General features: G+C 34.8%; 2 protein-coding genes across 2 annotated transcripts; both read right to left on the bottom strand.

The window, feature by feature from the left end:
* Positions 1–2079: 2079 nt before the first annotated feature.
* LOC129000106 (RNA-binding protein NOB1-like) lies at positions 2080–13621 on the bottom strand. Its single transcript, XM_054427002.1, has 7 exons — positions 13417–13621; positions 11227–11359; positions 10344–10537; positions 9125–9577; positions 5619–5858; positions 4221–4356; positions 2080–2304 (listed from the first exon to the last, which is right to left on the bottom strand). Exons 1-7 carry the CDS (start codon positions 13480–13482, stop codon positions 2165–2167), a joined length of 1362 nt encoding a protein of 453 aa, XP_054282977.1. The 5' UTR covers positions 13483–13621; the 3' UTR covers positions 2080–2164.
* An 8751-nt stretch (positions 13622–22372) lies between these two features.
* LOC129000505 (uncharacterized) lies at positions 22373–24630 on the bottom strand. Its single transcript, XM_054427467.1, has 3 exons — positions 24103–24630; positions 22672–23584; positions 22373–22408 (listed from the first exon to the last, which is right to left on the bottom strand). The coding sequence occupies exons 2-3, from the start codon at positions 23575–23577 to the stop codon at positions 22373–22375; spliced, it is 942 nt and encodes a 313-aa protein (XP_054283442.1). The 5' UTR covers positions 23578–23584; positions 24103–24630.
* Positions 24631–26321: the final 1691 nt, after the last annotated feature.

The raw sequence follows: 26321 nt of genomic DNA, 5'->3' as shown, positions 1-26321 counted from the left end.
GAAATTCTCAATACCACCAGATTTGGTAAGGTACTGGTACTTGCGCTCAACAGGGGCCTATTGGTAGCACAGTCTAATGATGACGACAACGTGCTTCTGCATTGGTTATAGGCACACGGTGACAGATTCCAATAAGGTCTAAGGTTAGGTATAAGGTCTGGCAGATACATTGATCTGTCCCTATAGAAACGACATATAACATTTTTTTAATATATCAAAAACATTTTAAAAAACATCAGTATGAATAGTGTTATACGTACCCTGTAAATTTGTTACTGGTCGTGTGGCGAAAAGTTTTGTACGCAACTCACCCGGGAAGGTTTTACAACGGTATTCGCACAAAATCCTGTGCTATCTTGCATCCACCATAAACCTACTTGTTGCTTATACTATTAAACGATTTACTTTGATTATTATTATTGTTTATTGTTCTTATTTCAATTTCAACTCTTCAGAAATCTTTTTCCACATATCAAGTTCTTTTGTTTTGTTGAGTTCACTCGTTGGTGTCTTCTGTTCTGCATTCGAGTTGTTACTCTTCTCTTCCTTTGGTTGGGTCAAATGTGTAGACTTTTGAGTATGGAGGATTTGAGTGCTGGGTAACACAAGCTGTTTACTTCCTTGTTTGCTGGTACTTCTATTTTTTTTAACGACAGAGACACTTTTTGGAGCATTGATAAATATTTCTTCACCATTAGATTTTATAAGTATCGGCTGGATTGTGTAACACTGCTTCATAGAGGGTTTTAAGGAAGAACTACTTTTGCTCAGAGATTTCACGTCCATAGACAATGTGCTTTTACTTTTAACACTGTTGCACGAGATACCTACAATGTTAGTGATGTTTTCCCGTCCGTCCTCATAAATTCTTTCCAATTCCTTTAGTTTATCCTCAATATTCTCCAACTTTAAAAGAATCTCAGGAACTACATTGTCCATTAACGATTGTCGCTTTTTCCTAATACTTATTAAGCTGTTTCGAGCAAATCCACCTCTACTTTTTAATGTGCTTTTTCTCCTTACTTTATTTTGTTGTGATTGCAAATCTGCATACGCTTTACAAATTGTTTCCTCGTCTATGTCAGGTGCATATGGTGTTTTGGATGGTTTCGTTTCATTTTTGAGTTCTTTGTCCACATTATACATAAATCTCTCTGGCGACACATCTGGGGAAGTCTTATTTTTGTTTGGAACTTCTTCAGGCTGCGGTTTTAAGGTTGTATGTGATGATATTTTATTATAAGGATTTGTAATTGCCCCCTTACTTGTCTTTAAAGTGCCTTGTGTACTGATATTACTATTCATTTGTTTACCTTCTACATTCTCTTTAGACTTTTCAACATTGTTTCCAGACATAGAAGTTGCAGATGTACTAAGCGAGTCAGTAACTAACGTCCCTGCTTCCCTTGGGTTTAAACTTATTTGGACATTGTTTCTAAACGACTTAGGAGATTGAGTTGTTTGCGATTTTACTGTTTTAGTTTTACAAGAAACAGAATTTTCAACATTTGAGGCGCTCTCAGGTAGATTTTCACAATTTAATTTTTTCACATTGCTCCTAATAGGTTTTGATTTTCCACTCTTGTCAACACAGAAATATACGTGGAAACCGCATCCTCTTTGTAAAGTTGACAAGGTCTTACCTGGGCACTCGCCTTCTTGCGATGTTCTTGAATTGTGTAGATTAAAACTTAAAGCAGGAAGCTTTTGTCCAGCTTTATTGTTTTGCTTTAACAAACGAGCATTAATTGTGTCCTGCGAGTTAACACAACAGTCATTAAAACCAACTCTTTTTTTCGATGTAGATTTTTTCCTACCAAAAATTGTCTCCCACAACCAACCAACTTTACTGGGTTTTGACTCAGGATTTGCCATTGTAAACTTTAAAAATTTAAATTAATTACTAATACTGTTATCAGTTTGAATAAAATACTATTGTCACAATATCGACGGTTGCCATAGAAACTGTCCAAAAAAACCTATCTAAAAAGGATACTGTTGAATTATTTGTATTGAGATACCAGTAATTATCTAACAGAACTTTTCAGGCTTCCTAATAAATAAATAGTGGTGTTTTAACTTAAGAAACATTTGTAATTTCTTTTAACTGATTAAACGCTATGTACATAAAAAAAACATAAATCCTCTGTTCTTTATAAATGTTTTACTTCTTCTTCCTCCTTCCATGTTTTACCACCTCATTTGGATTCTTCCTCATCCAATATTTAACTTGAGTGTGTTTCCCTTGGATCCCAAGCATGGCTGATCGAGAATTCACATCCCTCATGACAAATGGGGAGAATCCTGAAAACAAAACAAAAATGTATAAAATATTATGATAGATTTAAACAACTTTAAGGTAAGTTGCAAACCTGACAAAAATTTTTTTACAGTATTAATCCATAGACAAAAATAATTAAATATAGACTGTCAGCCGTGCTGCGGTTACCTTGGTTACCATAGGTTTTGGCGCACACCACTGGAAGCGCCGTGTAGTTACGTAGCGCGTACGCCGTAACTACATGGCGCTCCCAGCGGTGTGCGCCAGAACCTATGGTAACAGTAACAGCAGCACGGCTGACGGCCTACCTATATTTAATTCTTTTTGTCTATAATTAAACCAATTAGGGTTATTCTATGATTCTCTTTCACAATTTAGAATCTATATTTGATGCAACCTAAAGACAGTAGAACTCCAATTATTCTGAGTTGGGACTGTACTACACTTGATAGTTAAAAAGTTAGATGCATGGATTTTTACCAAACTTTGAAGGATTTCACAGAAAATAAGCAGAGTTGAGCCAAGCTTTTACTATTACCATCGCAGAACCAGTCTCCATCGATAAATTCACGATATTGCTGCAATATCAAAGGTCAATTATGATTTTCCCTGGCTGCGACAGATGATAATGATGTCTAACTACAAAACTGTAGAAGACATGATAGATTTTGCCACAATCACAAAAAACGTTGGTGATGTTTCTGTGATCGTGGGAGACGATGGTTGACTGGTTCAAATCAAATCAAATCAAAAATTCTTTATTCATATTGTATATACATACATGTATAGTGTCAGGCTATAACTAATTTTTATGCATTTTGATTTCGATTTACAGAAAATTAGAAACCGCATACAGATACATTTTTTTAATTTTTCCATCAGAGCACCTCAACCTTATTTATTTAGTCGTTTTTACATTGAAAAAACTCTTCAAATGAATAATAACTCATTTGCAACAGATGATCCAAAGTCTGGAAGAATTCAAAATATATAAAGACATAAAAACCAAGCACAGCACACAAATTTTGAATGAAAAACTCAACTATGAATCTCATTATATTTTCAATACTCTCCTCCGTCACTACAACAGACCAATATCAGCTGTTGATAACGCAGACGACAGCCCGGAGTCAAGTCACATCACAACATAACATTCAGTCTGCTTCCTGCCATGTCCACGGCAGTGCGTGTAATTGATAGGCCTATCATTTTCGTTTTTATGTTTTGTAAAATGTGTGTTATATTTATTTATTCTGACGACACATCAAGTGGATCCTTTTGTTTGCCTGACGATGGCGGAGATCAGTAAATAACCGCCGAAACATATGTAGCAATTTCGACACTACATGTTAAGGATTGTCTGACGAGGTATGTTTTAACCATTATATGTCATATTACGCAATCCTGGGGCTATAAAAATGAATTTAAATTATAAATTGAATTATTCTTAATAGTAGTTAACATTTTATCTTACAAACCAATCCCATATTAGCTACTGAAGTTTTCAGGCAGACAAGCAGTAAGTATTCTGATGGATTCTTTCCACTATATTGTCAGAAAGTAATGTATTGCAAATAATCTCTATTAAACAAGATCTTGATAAAACCAAAAACAAAACCACCAAGTTGTGTAATTAATTTTTACCGTGGCGTAATTTAATATATCTGGTAATTAATGTTGAATGTTTATATTTATTGGTGTGTGTAACAATATGAAAACCTTTCTATGATGCAATAGTTTTTTTTTTTTTTTTTACTTCTAAAGACATAATATCCCTTTAAATTGTTGACCGAAACTAGTAGCTACTATAACCATGTTAGATTACTGGAAATGCTGGTATTTAAACCACTTTACAGTGAAAAATTTATATGATATAACTTGTTACACAAACCATTTAAATTGATCGAATGAACAGAAATCCGTTAGTTTTATCAGTTACCTGCGATGTAGTCATCGTCTAGAGGATTGGTCTTGGTCCTGGCTAGCCGAGAGGGACGCTGATCCGGCATCGGCTGATCCTCACACAGAATCGGGTTGTTGGAATGTTTACCACCCTGGGGCCTCGGAAGTGAAAACTACGGGGAAAATATGCATGACATTATGGATTTTAAAGTCTAGAATCATATAAATTCAAACCTTTTGAATACGACTGTTGTATGAGAATTGAACTCATTAGGATGACAGTTGGATATTTCATAGTACACAAAGTTGGAAAGTTAAAATTATTGTGAAAGAAGACAAAAGAGGTTTAATATGAAAGTAACAAATATATTCAATATGTATTTTTTGATAAAAATTTACAGACAAAATGATAATTAGGGTTGTATAATATGTGTTTTTAAAAGTTAAGGTATTTTCTGAAGGCTATTATGAGCTTGAAACTTCTAAATGTGTAACTAACCATTTGGTCACACTGTTTCGCCAAAAACGCACCTTAAATTGTTATTGAATTCTATGATTGATCATTAAGGATTGATCTTACTAAATTACAGAATTTACACTAAGTCGGACCACGTAAGTTTGCAGTTGAGGGTGGAGCCTATTTACCATATGATTTTGAATGAACCAATGAGAACCGCACGGTGTTGCCAAATCTAATAATACCAGCTGATTTGAAAATATTGCTTATATTTTAATAAGTGTTGTCAACAGGCGATGTGGCAACGTCGCACTAGCCTTGTCTTGTGATTGGCTGCCACCAACTGCAAACTTACGTGGTCCCGACTATAGTGATGTGTCCAATTTAGATCTCAAAGTTGTTGAATATTCAGATAAAATTTGAATGACAAAACTTGACAATCAAATTTTGACTTTTCTGGTAAAAGTCGCCACAGCTAATGAGACAGAAATGCCAGCAAGACATTTGCTTGAGTTAACACACACAAAACAATGTTAACACAAAAAAAATCTAACTGTCAAAACATTATTTCCAGCAGAAGAAAATACAGAGATATTGCACAATGGACAATTAACTATTAGGCAACGAGCTATTGTCTTGTCATGTTTTTACAGAAATACGGCATCAATTTCATCATCCTATTCTAATAGTTTGGCCTTTTTCAAAGGAGATTCACGCTAAAATTCTATAAATTTCAATTACCCTGAAAAAGATATTGAACTGTTAAAAGTGTATATTTTTCTTTATAAAAAAGTTTGTGGGAATGTTTTCAAAGTCAAAAATCACATGACTGATGGTTTGGCACTAAATATGAGAACTGACATACTTACCGCAAAAATGGTTCTGTAAGTAGGGCTATTTTGGTTTATGAAAATAAAAATAACAATAATTTTACCTACTTGAGTATAATCTGTTATTGTAGCATTTTAAAATTCTCACCTTTTTCCCTCTGGCAGTCAAACGCTTGCGAGGGTTTATGTGGATGACTTGTTGCCCGTTTTCATCTACCGAAACGGACACTTTTTTGAGGGTTTTATTGCCACATTTGGGGCAAAACACCTTGGTCATATTGCTCGTAGTCTTGAAGCACGCATAACATCGGAAAATGAACGTCCGCAGATGTTTTATTACACGACCGTCCAACCCAACAACATTCAGGCCAATCTGCTTCAGCACATTCTATAATCCAACACATAAGAATCAATTAGGCCTAATTTACTTTGAAATAATTTATATATCAGAATGGAGTTTTTAAATATGGGTTTGAACCAAGTTGATTTTAAAAACCAAGTTTAAAAATATTAATGAGTGTTTCTTTTCAAGTGGATCGTCTTGGTCTTTGGTTCATAAGTCTTACAAACACAATTATGTGTTTTTGCAAGCATTATAAATTCTCATCATTTTGAGCTAAGTATTTTTAACAATTTTAGGACAACAATTATGATTTCATTCATCCTGGCTCCCAGCGTCTAGGCTTCACTTAGAAAATATACATAATATATATTTGTTTTTAGTGTTTTTGTGTTATCCTAGTTTCAGGAACTTAAATTATATTAGGCCTAGTTACCTTTCTTGTTGCCTTCGTTCCTGAACTAAAGCTTTGTATCCACCCTATTTACGTTTTGCCAGCTTGTACATTCAGAGGGTATTCTATCTTAATTTCATGCTAACACTGACACTAGGAATTGTCTATTGAACATAAAATATTTACAATTGTGACTGGTATTGCGGTTGGGCCGAACGGTTGAAGTTTCGACAGACGTAAGGCAGAGTCATTTCTTGCACTGGGACTGAAAGTGATGGAATTCGGGATATTGGACAATTGAGGGTAGGGCTTTCCAGGTTTATGGCAGGTCGGATGCTTATTATATCTCTGCAGAATCGAGTCCTTAAAAGTTGGTTGAACCTGGAAATGCCCTACCCTCAATTTTCCAATACCCCAGATTGCATCACCACCAACCGCAGTACAAGAAATGAACATGAGAGGAAAGACCAATGACTCCGCTATATGTCCGTCGGTGTTTTACCTGTTCGACCCAATTGTAATACCCCTGACAATTGTAAATATTTAGTGTAAATAGACACTTTGCTGTGTTGGTGATAGGAACATAGAAGATGCCAGACAAGTTGGCGATATGTGCAGAGGGTGAATACAAACCTTCAGCTTGAGAACAAAGGTACCTAACAAAAAAGTCAGGTTATTTCAAAATCAAACTTCTGTGACCAATTTGAAAACCTGACATTTAGGCCACCACAATCCAGTCAGCTGGAGATACAACTCTATGAAACATATTTCTGTTCTGTACTTTATCAGACATTTATATCCTGAAATAAATCTAGTCAGCTGGAGATGCAACTCTATGGGGCGGTTCACGAGCTCGGGACTATCGTAGTCCGAGCCCAGATCCGGAAATAACCGGTATTTGGGCCGCGACTTAAAAAATCGGGTTCACGAGCTCGAGACTATATAAGCCGCGGACCAAACTGATAGGCGGCACACAATTAGTGCAGGGATAAAACCCGGTTTTAAAAGTTGGGTTCACGAGTCCAATTACAGATAGTCCCGGCTTCTGATCATTAGTCTCGGTGGGTTCACGAGTCAAGTCCGAGCCCAAATGAGATGGTTCGGGCCCAAAAGAACAATGGTGTTTGGTCTCCAACTCAGACCTGGTAGGAGACAGGTTTAAGGTGACATGATGCCGGTTTTATCTAATTAGCTCCTTTATTTTTATTATTTGTTGAAAACTAATGTTTAAATATGGTTCCTCATTAAATTCCGAACAATTTCATTACCCACAACACCATATTAAAAAAATATGTAAAAATGGTAAAAAAGGCTCATAAAACATGAAAAACCATCAAACAACTTAAAACTACGGATAAATTATGCACGTAACAAAGTAGTATCATAACAAAGATATTTTACTGATAAACCCCATGTTATTACAATTTTAACGACAAAATTATGCGTAGAATATAAATATAACTAATCAGCCACAGTTCAACCATCGTTATCCAACATAATTATCAGAAATAGTTTTTTGCCGTGGGAAATATCAAGCAAACCGTCAGTCGTTGAGTATACGGTTCGCGGTGGTATCGCCGTCTTGTGTTGTACCATTGACTATATATAGGTTGTACTCACTGGCCGCCGTGTGTATTGAATATGACTATGAAATATCTATACTGTATTATGTTAACAATTATGTACCATCACTCCACTACCTCGCATAGGACCAGCTCGTTATCGTGATAGATTAAAATGTTCCAAAGATGCCGTCAATGAGTCATTTGAGGCGTTCACTCCAAGGCACGGATTTCCCGACAACAAAATCCATTACAGTATTCTAAATTGAAAAAAAATGTTAGTTGCACAAATATTTTTGGCTGATGGCACTTTTCATCGAGAAACTGGTGATTTATTGGATGTTAGTAAAGCTTGGATGATAGCTATTTGTTTGGTAATGAAAGCAGAACAAATCAAATTTTCGGTTCGAAACTATGCCCAAAGAAAAAAAAACAATGTTTTCCAAAATATAAACGTAAATTAAAGACGTTTTTATAAATTAAAAACCATAGCTGTTAACATAAATAATATTACGAGCTAACTGCAGAATATTATTTTCAACATTTTAAAGTTAGATTATTAAAGAGTGTAAGAATAACGGAAAGAATATTCTTAGGTTACAGCCACGATTAAATCCAGCACACACATACAATTTTTATATCTAATAATCAGTACCTCTAAATACATTTTAGTTTCAATAATTGTACCATTTAAATAAGTTTAGTTAAAATTATCATATCCAAAAATCACCATCCTAAATTATCGGGCATTTATGCAAAATAGGCATTCATCCTGTTATAAATACCCGGTTATTTTATGTCATGCATCTTAATTGAATTATAATAATACACACAGAAAAATATATTTCACTAAAGACTTCCATTATCTGATTCCATACAAACGTGGATTATTGTGTTTATAAATCAATAAACTTGGATAGATTATCATAGGCGAGCATTGGGACAATGAAATACGCGAAAAATAATCGTTTTGGACGTTTTGGTTCAGCCCTTTTTCACGATCATCCTATTGTATGGAAGTGCGTATGTCAACAGCAGTGGCTTCACATGTGTTTCCAGACTGTTGTTACTGGTTGATACCAACGTCTCAACAGAAATTCCCTGCGAATCCCTGTCATTAGGCTCCACTACGGATTTGGTCTCGACCTACAATGGGCCCGGCTTTCACATCATTAGGCTCTGACTCGTGAACCCATTTTTTGGTCGTCGCTTATAGTCTGGGACCAACGTCTGGTCGCGGACTATGAAGTCCCGAGCTCGTGAACCGCCCCTATGAAACATATTTCTGTTCTGTACTTTATCAGACATTTATATCCTGAAATATTTACCTAACTATTCAAAGAGCAAAGCCAACCCACCTGCATTGCAAAGTCAGTAGTTATACAAGCCACTGTCACTGCTTTGTCTTCTGTCAGTCCAAAGTCCATTTGCATTTTAGCTTGATGTAAATTTTCCGGAGTTATCCAATCTGATTCGTCATCATCTTCATCTTCACTCCCCTCTTCGTCTTTATATTCCTCATCTGACACGGGTGACAGTACATCGGTAACATTGAGTTTTGAAAGGTCTTCAACAAGAGACTTCTCATCATCCCCACTACCATCAGAATCACTTTCTTCACAAATGGCATCATTACTTTCTTGTAGGTTTGATGATTCTTCAGTTGATCCACTGTCAACATTTTCAACCTGGTTTTCTGGCTTCTCAAAATCAACTATTTCTATTTCTGTTCTTTCATCACCTTCCTTTATAAGAGTTGAACTGTCATCTTCATTCACCTCATTGTCTGCTGATGATTCTTTCACTGTTCCCTAAAAAACATTTCTTAACTGTAAAATCCCTAAAATGCCCTAAAGCCGGGTTTACACGATGCCAGTTGGCGAGACAATTGTCTTTGCCAATTGACATCACGTGGTTTTGGAATTGTCGTAGGCCAGGCAAGTTGAACGAGAACCTGTTCACTCGTGGCCAACACTTGCCCAGGCATTTTACAGTGAACGAGGGTACTACTGCTAAAAGACAAGACAGTGCTATTGGCCTCTACACCGTTTACACGGCGCCAATTGTCACGACAACTGGGTTTTCGAGGGGTGGGGGCCTCACTGGGCCCAGCTCATTGTCCTCAGTCTACTCCCGGAGACAACTGAATTTCGGGACAGTTGGCGGGCCAATTGGCCTGAAGTGTTTACATGAAGCCAGTAATTCCAAGACAGTCAGTTGTCTCCTGACAATTGTCTCGCCAACTGGCATCGTGTAAACACGGCTTAATGTTCAGAAATAAATCTAAGAAAGTTAAGAATTAGAATACATTAAAATGAAGATACTGGCACAAATATGAAGGCTTTCTATCCACTGTCTTTAAGGAATGAATAACCTTCACTTAATTTCATGTTCACTGTGCAGTACAAAGAAGGCATATCCACAACCATGCCAGGATACAAACTTTCCGGATGTACTTCAAATAGCAGTTTTAGCAATGGAAAACTTTTTCATAACTCTTTGAAGGCAAACAAATAATCATCTAGATCTTATTCTTATAATACTGCTCAAATATGTTTATTTTTAAAAGCAGACTACCTTGTAAAAGCCGGCTGGATCAGGAGCCGACAGTTTAGGCCGGTCAAAAGTGACAATCCTATTTGTGACCGGAGCTGTTTTCAAGTGGTCAACACCGACATGCTCTTTTTCCAACTGATAAGTGAGCGCCATCAACTTGATGTCCGTGGCCGACAAAGACATGTAATCTCCCGTCTTCTTTGAAAACTCTGTAACTGATTAGGCTTATAATTACGCATCTCATCAAAAACTTTTTGTTCCCTAATTTGAAATTTGTATCCAACATGATAAATCATGCTTTATTTAAGACAATAAAGTTCCTATTTCACAAAATGTACGCCTACCAAGAAATCGTTTAAACAAGTTTAGATTACAATAGGAAGGAAATGCTTCTTGAGAAATTTTGTTTTGTTGACAGACTTAAACTTTCTCAGCTACAGTCGGGCCTACATGTAAATTTTAAGATTTCATTAGGCCTATAAAGTTAAAAATGTTGTTCACATTGTCAAAAAATTAGATCTGAAATTTGATCACCCAACTAACATTGATTATGTTGACTGATAGAAAAACTAAATTAATTTATTTTCTTTATTCATTTCAAAATCTAATAATGTATGAGGATGTGACTTTGCAATGATATATTTATATAATTTTCAAACAGTTATTTTGTTGAATCTGCAGGCCTAATAATTTAGGTTACAGCTACGGTATGTTAGCCTATTTATAATTTAGTTATTACTGTCGTAGTTTTTTTTCTTTTCTGTTACTTATCTGAATACTATTTATTGTAAATTGGTGTTTGTTCTTAAGATAAAATAGACTAACTTGAATGTTTACGTACTGAAATTGACTTAAAACAATTCCTATAAATTGACTTGAAATCAACAACTGACAATAGACTTACTGAAAGAAACGCTCTCAGGGAACACATTCATTATCTTCAAATCATATGGTATGACCACCAATCTTCTGAGCTGCCTCTTTGATGTAATTTCATTCACCACTTCTTGTATTGTAACAATGTTCTGTCCCATCTCCTACAACACAATGGTTTGGTTTTAATTCAACCGATAACACTTAATTGCAGCAACAACAAAAAAGTCACTCATGGCCTAGTGGATTTAAAGGGTTTTATAAAAGCTGAACCAAACAGTAAATATGTTACGTTAACTTTAGTTCGCAAATAAAACCTAGTTAACTTATTAGCATAGAAAGCCTGTACCTATGTCAGGTTTGCTAGCAGAAGATCAAAAAGGTTTTGGTGGAAAACAAAATTGCCTTGAGATGAAAAACTGACTTATTTATGTATTTTGGCAAAAGCTTTATATCCAACTCTGATTATTTAACGATTGCTACAATTTGTATAGAAGTATGGGTTTTTAATAAGATTAATAGCCAGCATATTTGATTTTATTTAACCCTCCAAGTGTCCATAGTTTAGGCCTTAATGTCCACCTATTTTTGGCGCATTTGCAAGGTTTTATTAAAACGGATCTGAGAAGCTTAAAACAATGTTAATTCTAATGTTCTATATACCATTTTGTTTGGAAAATCATGGGCTTCAATATTATATATAAAACATAAAAAACATTAAAAAAAAAAAAAAAATTTTAGGTAAAAAAAATATAATTTCGAAAATTTTCAAAAAAAAAATAAGTTTGCGCTCAATGAAATTGTATAAATTATAGGCCTATAAATATTTGAAAATAGCCACTTTGTTCTAAATTTTATGAGGATTACAAATATATAATAATATAAGGAAGTATATTTGCAAATAAATAAGTTATGGGCAAAAAACTGATTTCAGTACATAGCGTTTAGCTAAGAATGCATAGCCTAACCATAGCTAGGAATCTGGCTGATAATTTACATCAATATCACTACCTACTTCTTCAGGATCATCAACCAGCACTTCAAAACCACTTAAATCTTCTTATAATGCACCACGTATATCACTACTTTTGATTTTTAACACTAAAACAATGATAAACGTAATAAAACACATCAGTCATCGGTCCGGGGGAACCTAGCTGTTTACAAATACACGCACGTCAGCTGTCTGCTACAATATTTTCGGAACTAAAATGAATAGCGCTTAGAGACAGACCTCTGGAGAAAGCTTAGAATATTACGGAAAGAACGATACCTAACTCGATCCAGTTCAATCCGATTCAGTCAGTCATAGAGCCTTCGCCGTAAACGATGTCTGCGTGTCGAAAAATCGACAAGTAACACTACACAAAGTGTGCTGCTTGTCGAATTTTCGTCAAGTAACACTGGGAGGGTTAATAGCCCCCCACGATTGAGTTAAATATCAAAGTTTCACTTGTACTTTTTCTAATTAAAGTTAACTTATCATAAAAACTTTAAAGGAGTAATCTTTTGGTATATGGAGGCCACCCTTATACAGCGCGCTGCGGCTGGTAGGCTATGTTAGGTCGGGTTATTATAAATAGAAAGTCTGACTCGTGGTACTGTTCGATTCTTAACAAAACGAGGGCTGCACTTTACTTTAGGTCCTACACTCATTCGAATGAAAATATCGATCGATATATCGATTATTCGATAAGTTATATCGTTTGGCTAGTTAGGTAAGGTTAACCTAACCTAACTAACCAAACGATATATCGAATGAAACAATCGAATAATTGATATTTTCATTCAAATGAATGTAGGACCTAAAGTAAAGTGCAGCCGAAACGAGGACATTCCAACAAAAAAAATTATGACAACCCAACCTAAATAACAGTACCCATGTTTTACAGCACGCTGTAAAATATGTGGCCTCCGTACCAAAGTACCCTTATCAGGAGACGTCTGGAGGTTCTTGTGATAAAGCAAACTAATACCAGTGGCAGGCCTGCAGTTCGTAAATGAGGGGATTGTTTCTCTTCCTTGCGCCTAAACCTAAAACCTCTAGTGCCCCTAGTAATAGCGGCACTGACTAGTAACATCCGCATTATGTATCTAGGATAAATTAAAAACTGAATATGCTAACCACTAGGCTACCAATTTTGGAATATTCATGCAAGTAATGTATGTATCTTTTTAGTGTATCTATAATGACACATTGTATGTTTGTAAAATTAGGTACCTGTAGTGGAGCATTCCGAATGAAAGCAGTTGTATCAACAACTAAATACTCGGGTTTATTGGCCATTTCCTATGTTGAAAATGAATTCAAAGCAAAGGTAAAACAATACAAACTACATCTAAGAAAATTTAAACGCAAAAAGACTGCTAATAATTAACCAGAAGATATAAATACTATAACGAACACAGGAAAACACGTGTGTTTCTTTCTGTTTCTGCTAAGACACTACGACGAACAGACGAACACGATTTGACAATTTGACAGACATAACTTAAAAAAAATAACAAAAAGACAAGACAAATATGAAAAAAATCCCCGTTAGAGAATATAGTTACCGTTGATTATTAATACTGAAAGACTGATGAACAAACATTAATTAATTCTTCTTGTTGTCTTAACAGTCTGTCAAATAAAATTGATAAGGTGTAGGGTTATTGTACATGTAATATATATTTATATTAACTCTCCAATTAAGATACCCTCTTTGTTGGCATCATGAATACAATACAGTACTATGCAAGATAAATTTAAGCTATTTAATACAATAGTTATTCCATAGATAAAACATACTCCCTTAGTAGATTTCTCATCCTTATGGAACAGCTGAAGACAATTTTATTGTTAGTTCATGTACGGTTTATGTAGAGGTCGTGTTTTGTTTACAATTTGATTTCCGTTATTACAGCCATTTAAAACCTCGTTTAACCAAATAATACGATCTAATCATAAACAATAACTTGTCCCCTAGTTATATAACCAAACAGTAAAGCACAAATCAAGAAATAAACCCTAAAATAATGGAAACAAAGTTTCATCGACACTAGCGTCTTTGTGTCACGTACACGAACTAGACACGAAAAACGTGCTTCAAAATTTACAATGGGATGAGAAGTCTACTTGTGTTGGTTAGTCTATGGTTATTCCTACATTTGGCTGGGGTCCCCTATCACTATGCTACCCCACTGAGCACAACCCCTCATTTATGTTATCTATGGTACATTTTGCAGATTATTATGCACAATGTAACGAAATATGAATTAGGCGTGAGATTACGCACTATGGCCCGTTTTTATCGAATTTTCCTATAGGGAAATAGCTATTGCCGTAGATGGCACGGTAAGACCATAGATAAAATATACTCCTCAACGGCTTAGTCCATATTTTACCTTGAGGAGCATGTTTTATCTATGGTTTTACTGAATTGCTCGTGATTTTGTAAACATTAATTAATTGGTGTCATAATATCAAATTAGATTTCAAATCAATAAATAATCCTAAATAATTACTATCCTAAATAATTAGACCAATTCGTTAATTACGAGGAAAAAATGTGGTTCGGATTCCACAATAAACTGTAGGTCCCTTAGTTGCCATTAGCTGTATGGGCTATTAATTAACAGCTGTGTCTAAGGAACATGTCGGCCTTAGTCACTAACAAGACTACAAGATCGCGCCACTCATCCTACACTCATCCTTCACTCATATTTGGGTTAAAATACGCACATAGTGGCGTCCCCATCTTAAATAATTGATAATTGATAATTGAATTGAATCCTCCTGCAAGTTGGAAAAAGCCGTAAAGAAATATCTGCTTGCACCAGCATCATTTAAGTATGCATATAATTATAAATGTTTTAGTTACATCTTAACTATTATCAAAATTAAAGCTTAAAACTTTCAATAAGCTATTCTATCGTTCACCAGTTCGCCTACATATTTCAAACTAAGAGAACAAGTATTAATTTTGTTAAAGTACAAAGTACAAACACAAACTTCCCAGTGCGGTTCCTTGACTCCACCTCGCTGTAGCCACGGCCGCCTTTAACTCCAGGCCGTGGCCTTCGAAGTGGCAACGTCGCAAGTGGTGTTGTAACAGCTGTTTTGTTTGGAAAACGACAGATTGGTTACTGGACTATGACAATATTGAATCCGCTTAAAAATGTACAGATATATATTTTTAATAATTCATATTGTTTCGGTTATGTTCATAAATTTAAATTTAAATCAATAAAATGCGAATTAATGAGCTGATGTCACCTGTCTGCCATGTTATCTTATGGGACGTCTGTCACTAAACAACACCACTTGCGACGTTGCTAATTCTACCAGGCCACGGCGGTACGATGCCATAGCTTATAATGTCATAGCTTATAATTGCGAATATGTTGCATAGCTTATAATCTTGAAAATGTGGCATAGCTTATAATGGAAAATTTAAATTGTTCCATAGCTTATAATCGTAGAAATGTGGCATAGCTTATAACGGTTTTCTTAAAATGTGGCATAACTTATAATGGTATAGCTCAAATGTGCTGCAGCTTATAATATCTCGTTTGTTTTATAGCTTATAATTTTAAAAACGTGGCATAGCTTATAACGCGCGGGAATTACGTCATAGCGGATGGGACAGCTGATCGATCCTGAGTAGACAAAAAAATTATCGTGCAATGGTCCTCAAATTATCGTATGGACTAGCAGCCGCTACTCGGCAATAAGAAGTTGCGTTAAGTGCAGCCAACGTAGCAAAACCAAAAGTATTTCAATTTTTTTCTACTCCATGTAATAGATGTAGCCTATATATGAAATGGTTTTTTGTTGAATAATAGAATAACTTTTTGTATCTGCTGTTTTACTTTAATTACGTAAGCTGAAATATATTATTATATTTTAATGGGTCTGATTTTATTTGTTTAGTTTTAGTGACTTTTGCCCTGTACATTTATGTATTATTATGGCAATAAAAGATTCTGATTCTGATTCTGATTATCATAAGCTTGATGTTGCTCGTGTTGCTTATTTATGCTATGCATGATAACTATTGTATAATATTTATTTTGTAATATTGTGTAATACCGGTGTAAAAATACTTTTTCATAGATAAAACCGTAGACTGTGCAACATAGGCCTAAGTAGACTTCTCATCCCATTGTTGATTTTGAAGCTTGTTTTTCGTGTCTAGTTCATGTATGTCGACACTGATCGCTAGTGTAAACGAAATATTGTTTCTATTATATTAGGGTAATTTTAAGATCTGTGCTTTACGGTTTGGTTAGATAACTAGGAGACCAGTTATTTTTTATGATTAGATAGTTTTATTTGGTCAAATTAGGTTTTAAATAACTGAAATAACAATCAAGAAACATATTGTAAAAAAAACACAACCTCTACAGTCGGCATAGAATATCAATAAAATTGCCTTCAGCTTTTCAACAAGGATGACAAATCTTCTAAGGGGCTTAATGTTTGATCTATGATCAAAACATATACTAGTAGATTTGTCATACTTATGGAACAGCTTAAGCCCAAATTGTAGTTTTATTTCTGTACGGTGCAATGTAGATTATAGAGGTCATGTTTTGTTTACAATTTGTTTCTTATTATTTTACAGCTTTAGACAGTTGTCAAACTTTAGTTGTAGATACTGACATCTCTGACCACACTTATCAGATTTTATCGACTACCATAATTAGTGAATTGAAAAATTCCAGATCCTCAGGATGGAATGGCATTCCCTCTTTTATTTTAAAAATTTGTAAAAGCAGCATTGTTGAGCCTTTGTCATACATCATCAACATTTCTATTAATAAAGGCATATTTCCAGATTTACTGAAATATAGTATTGTTCGTCCAATCTACAAAAAAGGAGATAAAACACAGCTTGAGAATTTCAGACCAATATCCTTATTGCCAGTTTTCTCCAAGGTTTATGAAAAATTAATCTGTAATAGACTAGTATCATATCTTGAAACCATCAACATTCCTTAATCAGTTTGGATTTAAAAGGGGTTGTAACACTTCAGATGCTCTCTTTGAGGTCTTGAATTACATAGCAAGTGCCGTTGATGGATCACAGTATGCCATTGGCATTTTCTGTGATTTGTCAAGGGCATTTGACTGTGTCAATCACAATATTTTATTGCACAAACTTCAGTTTTATGGAATTAGACAAAAAGCTTATGATTTGGTGGAGTCGTACTTGTTGGGTAGAAAACAAAAAGTTCAACTGAATTACTCTTAACTATTAAGGCTTCAAAAATGTCACTGAAGGTGTTCCCCAGGGTTCAATAATGGGTCCGTTGTTGTTTCTTATTTATGTTGATGACCTCTTGAAACAAAATCTTAAGTTAAAATTGGTAATGTATGCTGATGATACTACTGCAGTATTAAAAAATAAAACCCCTGATATTTTAAAAATTGAAATTAAAAATGATCTTGATCTTATGACTGAATGGTTTCTGGCCAATAATCTTAAACTTAACAGAAATAAAACATATTGTGTGAACTTCCATTCTAATAGCATAAAAAGTAGACAGATTGACTATAACCCGTTAGAAGACACGTTAAGTAAAATTCAATCTTGCAACCTTTTTAGAATAAAATTAGACTCAACTCTAACATGGTCTGATCATATAAATCAATTGGAATCTAAGCTTAATGCAGCATTTCACATTACTTTAGTGCTTTCAAAATTAATAGATGAAAAAACTCAGATAATGGTATACTTTGCATATGTTGACTCTAACATTGGCTATGGTATTGAGTTCTGGGGAAATGCCACTGACAGTAAAAAAATATTTAAAATACAAAAGAGAATTATAAGAGTTATTGCACAAGTTAATCCAAGAACATCTTGTAGAAATTTGTTTAAAAGAATGAAGATTTTACCTGTGCCCTCTTTGTATATATTCAACACTTTAATCTTTGTCAAAAAACATTTTTCTATTTATGAAGAAAAAAGAAGTAACTCCCAATACAGCTTTAGGCCCATGAGCTCTGTGTTGCAGTACCCCATACATAAATCTGCTGCTTATGAAAAGAGTACTTTTTATATGGGTCTCAAACTGTATAATAAGCTTCCTTTATCACTGAGAGAGGTAGAATCATTTAAAAAGTTCCTGTTACACTTACTGTCTTACCTGTTAGACAACTGTTGTTACAGAATTGAGGATTTTTTATCAGTCTGATTGTAGTAAACATAACTTATAGGCATTGATATAACTTATTTGTAAACTTTGCTAATAACCTAACTTATTTTATACTTGTTTTTCAATACTGTTCAATACTGTTAATAATTTATTCTATTATGTTTATTACTATATTTATTATTATGTTGCTTTTATTCTATACTATTATTATATTTTGAAAATTTACCTGCCTGCGTGCAGAAGCACTCCTTAGGCGTTATGTGACGTATTTTAATAAATAAATCACTGACTATGTATCAATACCAATTAATTATATCAAAATGGATAATCTGAAAACATGTGCTCAAGAACAGGAAATGACAAAACATAAAATAAAATGTAACGGCTTGTACGACCCACTAAGAGTAGGTAATTATAACACTAATACAATAAATAATATATAGTTACTTACTTACTAGGTTGTCAGACACAAAACACTTGGAATCAGAGGGAATACGGATGAGTTTTTTTCCAAAATGCGGACAAATTGAATTTTGGTTGAACTAAGACGTGAAATTTTGGGAGCGGTATGTATAAGTTGGTGAGGATGAAACGAGTTTTTCCTAACTTAATTTAATTCCAAACGCGTGGCAATTATATCCCTGCGGGATATAGGCTTTAGGGTTTGTTGAAAATTAAATTTTTGCCAACTAACACAGCAAACTACAAATTGATTTGCACGACTCCACTTAACAACTCACCCCACGCATAGGATGGTTGGAGACACACTGGTCACTGAGACAGACCCTTGGCTAGAAGCTTTCCCCACCACGTCGTAGGGCCGTTGGGTAAGTCGCCTATGTCTAATCAGCTGAAAACTTCGGAAAAGTTTCGGTTTCGAGATTCGATCACAAAGTTTCAAGATTCAAAAGTTTCAAAATTGAAGATTTTGACAGTTTTATTTTTGAAACTACTGACATTTTTTTGTGCCATTGTTATTGTTTTTAAGCTGATCATATAAATCAATTGGAATCTAAGCTTAATGCAGCATTTCACATTACTTTAGTGCTTTCAAAATTAAAAATACACATCATTTATTTTTAAGTAAATTTTATTCTGAACTTCAAAAGGTATCTTAAATACTATAACTGGTACAATTCAGTTTCACATCAATATTTACTGAATGCAAAAACAAATATTGACCACTAAATGTTCTAATTAATTTAATATTCATGTTTATGTTGGTGTTAGAAGTTTAATTATTTGTTTTGTTAGTTGTTTATAAAAAATTATTTTTGGGATTTAAGATTATCAGTCACATTCACATATTTATGTTTTGTCATGGTCAGGAATTGATCTCTTTCAGTTTTGATTGCATACTTAACATTTTATGATTATGTGTATTTTTTGTAACCTTGACCTTTGTAACCAGCTAAGTAAAAAAGTTTCGCGTTTAGGTTTTGAGATTCGAGATTCAGGATTTGATTTTTTTAAAGTTTCGGTTTCGGTTTTGAGATTCGAAATTTCTGGTTTAGACCATTACTATTGCATCACATTCGGTACAAAAGAATGAAATTTAAATTTTGCTTGTCGCTTGTTTTGGGCGACACACCAAGCCTTAGTTGCAACCCAAACTTGAGCATAAATGGGGCCTAAGGTAAATATCAGGGGTATCCCTAGGGTTGGCAGCGCCCGGAGCAAACATGGTTGTGGCGCCCCCTCCCCCCCAGCAATAATAGTCGCATTCACATATTTTAATCAATTTTATGTATAGATAATGAGAAAAAAGTTATAAATGAACATAATATTTGTATTAGCAAGCCTATTCTTTAAATATAATAGGGTCGTTTCAAAAATTCGGTCACATTTGGACGTTGACTTTTTAGGAAATTAAACATGATAGAATGGTTAGGTTTTAATTGCTAATGAATGTTTATGGCTCCCCCAGTATGTTACAGAAGTGAGCACACATAATTTTCAACTTAACCATAGTTAAGCCATAAAAAAAAAATCACTTTTGTAGGGAGTGAAGTAAAAGTGTAGGGAGTGAGAAATAATGGCGTTTTGATTTTTAAATGTTTATTTCCAACATATTTTACTGCTACAAAAATTATGAATGAGCTTGAAAATTATTGCTAAGAGTAAGTGTAACATCACAAATAAGTCCAGTCTTGTAATTCAGTCTTAAAGTGAGCAAAATATATATATTTATTTATTGAACACATAAATTAACTGGCTAATTATATTTAAATATATAAATGAGTTTCATTCAGCTTGAAAATGAACAAACTATACCGGTAGCCTAATTTATATTGACAAAACAAAATACATTGGCTGGCTTGTTTTAAAATTATTATTTAGCATTTAAATGTAAAGTCACAAGCGAGTTTTGTATTTTCAGTCTTTAGTAACAAAACATTCATTATGGTCTTAACACAATGAATTGGCTGTCTTTTTAACAACAACTGAAGTTAATTTAAATTTAACACTTCTTTGCTAAAAGTTTTAGGTAGATTCATAAGTTAATATAACTCACAAACTAAAACTACTTTACCAGAATACAATTTTTGAATAAAAATTCAAAATAAGTACGGTACGGTATTGTAGTACGTTTTCACTTTTCACAAATATTAATGTCTTCATCAAAACAGTAAACCTCTTTTCTTTTGGTCATTATAATACGAGGTAGGGGAAGTATTGCGACTACATCTTCTAGTTTTACAGCACATTCGTCGTTTTCTTTCACTATAAATTGTTTGCGTGAGTGTTCAAAGCTTCTTAGACCGTTTACCCATAGTGAACCATTTTTCTGGTCAAGCTTCTCTACACTGCAAACGTATCGAAACGATTTATTCCCAAAACCACTGAATTGAACCAAGGCAAAACTTCCAGGGGCTGGTGTTTCAGTGGTTGACATATTTAATGTCGTTGATTGCATCTTGGCGACCTCAATTTGAGGCTGGGTAGAAGGCCCCGGATGAAGTATTTCATCGTTCAAAATCTCGCAGTCCACATCTACTATTTGGGTTGGAGAATGAATGTCCTCAGATATAACTCCAGAAAGATCATGAGTCCCCAGAAGATGCTTTTTGCAGTCAAAACAATGGAAGCAGCTTAATGTTCTCATTTTGAGTTCCTTTGGGTTGTCTTTTAGGAAAACAATCTGGTGGGTCTTCATGGTTCCTTTAAATGGAGGAAGAGATTGTGGAATCATTTGCTTGATAGCTTTAATATCATCTTCATGGACAACACAAAGTACTATATTTCGAGTATTTTCCTGCAGGACCTCAACCAATCTTGGCAGGCTATCAATGTCATGTCCTTGTGCAACAACTGTGTCAGCTGTCCTCTTCAAACAGCCGCCGATTCCATCAGGAGCTCCCTTCCCGTGACCAGCAGCTGAATAGTTCCATGTTGCCACAGAAATGTGGTCAAATGATGCAGTTATGGCACTACCCAGTAAATAGAATATAGTGCGATTTCTGTACTGAGTGGCTGGGCTATCTGAGAGGAAGTGAACAGCCTTGATTTTGGGAACAGTGTTTTTAATCATCTGAAAAACGGGCTGTAGATGAGCCCAGACTGCATGAGGCCCATGGTCTAAACTTTGCGATAAAGTGCACATGGATTTTGAAGATACTTGGCTGTAAGCATCTTTTTTAAAGTAAATTTCACAAGTGTGGAGTGTAATTTGTTTGCGACTTCCACCAAAATGAAACGACTGTACCTCTGAAGCGTATTTAAGTGAATAATTTTCACTATAATCCATGTGGATTAGTATTTCTTCTTCGTTCAGCCTCTTCTTAAGGAATCTAAGGGCTCGAAATTGGTGTGAAATGATGCCTTCATGGAATAAGAACTTAGGAAATTCTTTTTCAAACAAGTCAATGGCTTCTAAGGCTGTCATTGTTACAGTTTCTTTAACTGTGTGTTTGGTTTGCTTTTCTACACCATTTTTATTTTTGTATGTTTCCATTTTGTTTACCCATCTACGGAAACAAACTTCTGATGATCCATCAAATAATAAGTAGGGAACCATAAGATCTTTACAATTAGTGCAAGTTCTTTGCAAACATGACGGGTTTTGGCTGTCGCAGCACACAAGGTTAACAAGATCACTAGGCTGAGAATGGCCAATTATGTTAGCTTTGAATAAGCTTGAAGTTAGTAGCTCCATGTTTGCATGGATTGTGCACATACATGTGTCCCTTTCGTTTTGTTTGCGAGAAACGATCCAAAATGGTCTTAGCTTTGTGAAGGTGGTGTAGCTTATTTTGTAATCAACCTGCTTACAGAAGAGGGTGTGAAGCTTTTTAAGAGAACTTGAAAGAATTCGTTTTAGTTTTTTTACCTTTTTCTTTGTAATACAGTCCTTTTTCCCGGGACATAACTTTGAATGTTCATCATCCTCAAGAAATGTTTGCACGTCTTGTTTAACCTTATCACTTATCTTCAACATTTTTGTTCGCATTACGGAATTATTCGTAAGTAAAACACGTTTTTTCCTAAACACTTTTTCTGATATAGATCTCAAGCCTGATAGAAGACGATATTTTTTAAAAGTTTTGGTGTTCCCGCATACAATTTGTCCAAATTTTCTTTTTTCTTTTTTCAAAAGAAGTCCATTGAAACTTTCATGTAGCTGGCGTTTACAGATTTCACCGAAAAGTAGACGTCTCCTAACTTCTTTCTTGTCTCCAGATTTCATTATCCGAGCCACAATCTTACCCGGAGAATTCTTGTCAGTGCTTTTACTTATTTGATGTTTTAACCTAAAAAACTTTTGACGCCATTTGTTTGATAGTTTCTGTAATTCTTTATTCTTTTTCTTAAGTTTCACGTTGTCTCTTGCTACTTTAGCCCTATTTTTCTTCACTTTCTTTCTCCCAGATTTCCGTCGAGATTGAAGTAGGCCTAAGTTGTCTGGTATGGGAGCTTGGACATCGTTGTCACTTTCAGGAGGAGTGTTACTTGCCAAAAAGCTGACTGCCTTCCCTTGTGTTTTTTTCCTCTCGTAAGATCTTTTAGCCCTCTCCCTCCATGCCTTACGTTGAGCCTTCAGATCCCTTACGCTTGTGATGTCCTTCACTAATTTTACCTGACCTTTCTTCTTCTTCGTGGCATACTTTTTTCTTTCTTTTTCTCGTTCTATTTCTAGCAGTATCGGATCATTTTTTATTCTTTCTCGTCTTCTTTTTGCAGCTTCCTTCCAGTATGCCTTCATCTCAGCCTGGCTCCGTTTTCTTCGAGGACTCATGACTAACCTGGAATTAATGACTTTGTTAACATTTTGTATAAAGTTATATTAATTTTTTTCATAATACAGGCTTTTTTATTAGGCCATATTATTTAATCATCCATTAGTAATATGAATTATTTTAATTAAGTATGCATTCAATTTATTTTGAGTTCCCTTATTTTTTTTTATTTTTTTTACCATATCATCCCCTCACACTCTTACAAAGAAACACCATTTTTTCATAGGCCTAATTAACTAAGCCGGTAAATGGAAATACACAAGTTGTAAATACGTTTTATCAACATTTAATCAACAATTTTATTCAAAAATTGCAAAAAATCTCACTCCCTACAAGAAATTTTCACTCCCTACAATTTAGAAATCAGTGAACATTGTAGGGAGTGAATGAGTAGGGAGTGAGGATTTTACCTTTCAAGGTCATTACAGACTAGTCAACAATAGAAACTGGCTATTATGAAATGTTATCAATAAATGAGCAATTAACTGCACTTATTGTGTATTGTATAGTTATATTTCACTTACCAGTACGAAAATGCATCAAGAGTAGGTAGTGAGGGTCAAAAAAACCACGCATTTACTTGACTTTCCAGTGACTTCAGTAAATCTCACATGGAATGGTCTAGAAAAGTGAAACAAACCTTACAGACGCCATATTAGATCAGGGTTGCCAATAGCACTGAAACTGCATGAAAATTTCCCTTCTCTGTCAGTTGAAAATAATTATTGAACTTTTTGTAGGGAGTGATATTAAACTGTGTGACACACTTGAAACGAACGAAAAAGTTGACTTGCATTAGTCTAATTTATTTTTCAAAGGCTTATATTAATTCTAGACATAACATTGTTCCATAATATCTCAGTTTTAAGCTTCCAATATATATGTTCCACGAATAAGAGGTTATGAAAGTTACTTACCTCTAGCCAGTGACAGTAGTAGGGAGTGAGAAATCAGCACTTTAGTATTTTTTCCTGGATTCCCTGGTTGCTGTTTTCACCAATATACCCATGGTACTTCAACATCCTTATGGGTAGATCATAATAAAAATTTTAGATAAGAAACCCTGTGTTATTTGACCCTAATATTTTCCATTGACATAAATGAGACCGAATTTTTGAAATGACCCAATAATCTTAAAATTTGGTTGTCCGGATGCAGATAAACTCCTAGGGAGGAATTTGGAAATCCATTAGCCTATGTCTTACTGGGATAATTATGAAGTACTTTTATTTAAGGACTGGTGATCTTGGATCTGGTGGTCTTGGTTGTGTTACTTACTTTTTTAAAAGGTGAAAATCAATATGATTAGGCTCAATAATGGAGTGTATTTTAATATTTCATCAAGAATAATAGGCGAGCAGCATTAAACATTTTGGTTTATAAAATATTTCTTAGATAAGGGTAGGGACCTTAATAAAACACAACAATGAATCATAATAGGTAGTCTATGAATTGGAGAAAGTTTTACTGTTTAAAAAATACTTCTTACAACACAATTGAAATAAATAAAGATTATAAGGCGAAGTTAATAGCTGAGCAACCCTTCTGCATTCTTCTGTCATGATATCCTGAAACAAATAAACAATAACTCAAAATTGTTATCAGAACTAAATAGAGAAAGGGGTGTCTTGTTAGCTTGGTGGTTAATTTACGTCCTGGACTTTGCTGCAAGAGAAATTGAGATTGACTTAAAGGATCCTTGCACAAGGTGAGAGGATTCAACATAATTTTTCCATGGATATTGCACACACTTGCCCAGCACAGCACAAACCTGCTAACAGCAGGCTACTATTAAAATTAAAGTAAAGTAAAGTACTGTAGAACCAAATCAGATTACGCTCTTGTGTCCACCATAGCACTATAGAACACCAAAGAGCACTAAACGGTTTTCATAGTCTTTTATCAATTAAGAATTAAATGTATCCATTCAAATACATACAAATTATAACCCAGTGAATGATTGAAATACATGTCATGATGAAACCATACAGCGGTAGCCCAAGTACGGCTTCATCATATAAAATCATATGCTAGATGGTCTGACCATACTGGGCAGGAGTAGAGTGGCCAGCTGTGCTGCGGTTAGCGTATATTCCGGCGCCGACCGCCAGGGGTAATGTGTAGTTACGGCGCACACCGCTGCAGCATCAAGCGCTAGCGACCGTTTCCATAACAACTTGGTAGTTGGGAGTAGTGTTGCCAACTTTGGAGGAATCCCCCAGAATTGGAGTTTATTGACTTATTTTATATTAAGCAATAAATTAATTTAAATGCCATCTTTTATTGTATTTTTTTTTTAAAGATATATTTGTTATACTTTTGTAGTTTCATTACAATGATTCAGGCCCGTTTTTGACTTTGTCAGCGCCCTAGGCACAACTAAAATAGTAGCGCCCCTTTGCAATATATATAACATGGTGACCACCAACCGGGAAATCCGGGAATTCCGGGAATTAAGCGTGAATTTTTTGAACCGGGAATTATGCGTGAATTTTGTATTCCTACCTGGAATTGTCAATTTACAGCGATGGCACATGACAACAGTGACGATTACGTGACCGGGGGGGACGATATTATGTCTCAACAAGGCCGCGAGGGATGATCAGAACTTTGCCGCGATCGCTGGAGACGATGACAATGTCTAAACGACCGTGGAATATGATCATGGTTTTACCGCGATCTCGCAATACGATAATGAGATCTACAGAGCCTCGAAGGATGATCAGAATGTTGCCGCAATCGC

The sequence above is a fragment of the Macrosteles quadrilineatus genome, unplaced genomic scaffold, assembly GCF_028750875.1.
Source record: "Macrosteles quadrilineatus isolate MER2022 unplaced genomic scaffold, UCM_ALF_1.0 Scaffold_8__2_contigs__length_117827958, whole genome shotgun sequence".
In the NCBI taxonomy this organism is placed as follows: domain Eukaryota; kingdom Metazoa; phylum Arthropoda; class Insecta; order Hemiptera; family Cicadellidae; genus Macrosteles; species Macrosteles quadrilineatus.
Note: the sequence above shows the minus strand (reverse complement) of the source record. Positions and strands in the feature narration are given on the sequence as shown.